Source organism: Labeo rohita, chromosome 22 (genome assembly GCF_022985175.1).
Source record: "Labeo rohita strain BAU-BD-2019 chromosome 22, IGBB_LRoh.1.0, whole genome shotgun sequence".
Classification (NCBI taxonomy): Eukaryota; Metazoa; Chordata; class Actinopteri; order Cypriniformes; family Cyprinidae; genus Labeo; species Labeo rohita.
The window spans coordinates 45,481,127-45,484,499 of NC_066890.1; the positions used below are offsets into that span (position 1 = coordinate 45,481,127).

Genomic DNA, 3,373 nt, shown 5'->3' on the forward strand with positions numbered 1-3,373 from the left:
TATAAAATGATAATGGGAAAAAAAATGATTTACAAATTGAAAATGATAAACTTCACATTTCAGTCTTTAAATCATATTTTAACAAAAAGGATGAGTCAAAAGAATCGATTAGTTATCAGGACTAGAGACATGTTTAGACTCATTAGAGACACATTTAGACTCATTAAATACTGAGAGTTTTACAAAACTATCAAACCAATATTTACACAGACACTACATTTCTTACATTTCAGTTTAATTTCTGGTAGATTTGTACTTCACCCCAGCAACATAAACACACAGAAGTTTCACTAAGCAATAAGATTTATTTAGTAAATGCAAAAGATTTTAAGTATAGCATAGAGAGACAGAGAAAGAAGAAAACACAACCAACAATCGAGGACTATTAGCTGCAGACATGACTGCAGGTGGCTGGGCAACACATCTGTCTGGCAGGATATTGATCATCATGGGAAGAGTTGTCAGCACACATTTGGTTTGAGACATGGAGCAGGTCTCACTGCATAGATAAAGAGATAGTATCAGTAGTCAGATTTAGTCTGACCATTCAGTGGCATTGAAATTCATAAACAGCACAAAACACTCATGAACTACAAGTTTTCCTTTTAAAGTGAGTTGTATTCTAGTATTATTAATCTTTATTTTGAAAAGCCATGTGCTATGGGCCAAATTCAGGTACTTTGCCACTGAAATATGAAATAAATAAATAAATAAATAAATAAATAAAAATAATGAATATAACAGATACCTTTGGACGTGCACATTTACGTCCACATCTAGTGCTGCAGCATTTTTGATCTTTCGGACAGTCAGTGTCATTGGCACATGACATTAACCTGTCACACCTTTTTACTTCCCTTGGACACACTCCTGGCTTTTCTGCTATACAAACACATGACAGAAACCTCATCACTAAACACCTCACTGCAATTAAAAAAAAAAAAAGACCCACACATTAATATCTTATAAATACCTCTATATGGAGGCATACACTCATGTCCACATCCATTGCTGCAGCATTTCTCATTGTTTGGACAGTCACTGTCATCAGAACACATCTCAGCACACAAGCCTACTACATCAGGTTTGTTTCTTGGACACATTCCTGGCTTTTCTGCTATACGAACACATGACAGAAACCTCATCACTAAACACCTCACTGCAATTAAAAAAAAAGACCCACACATTAATATCATATAAATACCTCTATATGGAGGGATACACTGATGTCCACATCCATTGCTGCAGCATTTCTCATTGTTCGGACAGTCACTGTCATGGAAGCACATCTCAGCACACAAGCCTACTACATCAGGTTTGTTTCTTGGACACATTCCTGGCTTTGCTCCTGTAAAAAAACATAATCAGTAAATAAAAAAAAAATCACTCATGTGTTACTGCTGTTATGTAGGCAAATAATTTTGTGATACACTTAGGTGACATTTAATACAAAAAGATGTTCCCCTATGATTACGAGCGTAAGAAACTTACTGGGTAGGCTGCTGTTGAGCACCATTTTTTTTCCTTTACAATATGGCATGTCTTATGGATGTACATTTGATGTACAAATATATGAGTGGTTCCGCTATGATTAGAGCCAATGAACCACTTTTAGCACAATTTTTTTTAGAGTCTAGTATCACAACCACAGTTACATGTTTTAAAGAGCAGGTCATATGGTTTTTTGATGCATCTAAAGTCATTTGTAATTCTAACAGTAATTTCGAAACGGTTCATTTGAAGCAGCTTTGAGTGTAACATCTGTAAACCCCTCCCTTCCATAAGCCTACTCTGCTTTGATTGGTCAGCTAGCCAAGCCTGTTCTGATTGGGACAGAGAGGAGTACTTGAGCAAGTTAGCAAGCGCTACCATCTGTGGTGCCTAGTCCAGGGTTGTTAACAACTCTTTATCCAAATCAATGGCTCCTAAATAAATAAATAAATAAATAAATAAACAATATTCATCTTTGTCACTGTTTTCTTTGTACTATGGAAAACTATAAACCCATAACAATTTATGATTTAGATATAAGCTTTAGTAAATTGATTAAACTGCATTTACATCTGTAAGATGTATTTTTTTAGAATGTTTGCTCATCTGCAATATCAGATTGTCAAATAAATGTCTATTAGATGTCTTTAAGAGGTTTGTACACAGCAGATGCTTTTTTAGATCAAGCGATCTTTAACAGATAGCTTGCATACAGTACAGTAAAGATGGCATACATACCTGGTAACAACTCCTTATCCAAATCAACGGCTCCTAAATAAAAAAATAAAATAAAATAAACAATGCTCATCTTTGTCATGGTGTTTTCCTTGTACTATGGAAAACTATAAACACATAACAACTTATGATTTAGATATAAAGTTTATTAAACTGATTAAACTGCATTTACATCTGAAAGACATTTTTTAGTTTGCTCATCTGCAATAGGACGTTTCCTATCAGATGTCAAATAGACATCTATTCGATGTCTTTAAGATGTTTAGGATTTACAATGTATGTAAAACTGACATCTTACAGATGTCTGTCAGATGTTTGCGCACAGCAGATGCTTTCCAGATCAAGTGATCTTTAACAGACATGTGATGGCATACATACCTGGTAACAACTCTTTATCCAAATCAATGGCTCCTAAATAAATAAATAAACAAACAAACAATGCTCATCTTTGATGTTGTGTTTTTCTTGTGCTATGGAAAACTATAAACACATAACAACTTATGATTTAGATATAAACTTTATTAGGCTATTTAAACTACACCAACATACAAAGTTTAACTTCAACTGGACATCTGTATTGTATATTTATATGTTCTGACATGTGCCTAAAGTTATGTTTTGTATGAGTACTTATTTATATATTTTCTTCGCGCTGTATAATAAAGTTAGAAGACCTCACCTGTGACAGGTCCTTTGACCAGACACAACAAAACAGCAATCAGCGAGCAGGACACTCGTGCTGCCATCCTCTCGTCCTGTGATCTCAAAGTGGAAAATGCGCTGAATTGGTAGGTCAGAAAAGTTTTGAAGTGCTTTGTGAAATCGCATTTTTAAATATTCAAGGAGGTCTTACGCAACTCCAGCCCTGAACCACACCTGCCTGTAGGCTGATAGCCTTATCTTGACGATCCTGATTAACTTGTTTCGGAGTGTTTAGGTGCATTCCAGCCATATCGTATTTACTGTTTATTATTATTATTACAAGTTACCACATTGTAAAAAGCATTCATATAATTACAACTTGTGAACTGAGAGCTAAAACTCTTTTTAGCTCTCAGAAAACACTATTTGACCACCTCTGATTCATTAGGCGCTATGTTTAGACATTAATATTGCGATAGTTCTGAGTGCGACTCCAAGGGTGTAA

General features: G+C 34.9%; 1 protein-coding gene across 2 annotated transcripts; it reads right to left on the reverse strand.

The window, feature by feature from the left end:
- Window positions 1–293: 293 nt before the first annotated feature.
- On the reverse strand, window positions 294–3,108 carry LOC127154181 (perlwapin-like). Of its 2 annotated transcripts, XM_051095590.1 has the most exons (7): window positions 2,906–3,108; window positions 2,605–2,637; window positions 2,230–2,262; window positions 1,205–1,348; window positions 974–1,117; window positions 749–882; window positions 294–499 (listed from the first exon to the last, which is right to left on the reverse strand). In XM_051095590.1, the coding sequence occupies exons 1-7, from the start codon at window positions 2,970–2,972 to the stop codon at window positions 497–499; spliced, it is 558 nt and encodes a 185-aa protein (XP_050951547.1). In that variant the 5' UTR covers window positions 2,973–3,108; the 3' UTR covers window positions 294–496. The 2 variants fall into 2 exon arrangements, with proteins under 2 accessions (XP_050951547.1, XP_050951548.1); XM_051095591.1 differs by lacking the exon at window positions 2,605–2,637 and having other exon boundaries at window positions 296–499; window positions 2,906–3,105.
- Window positions 3,109–3,373: the final 265 nt, after the last annotated feature.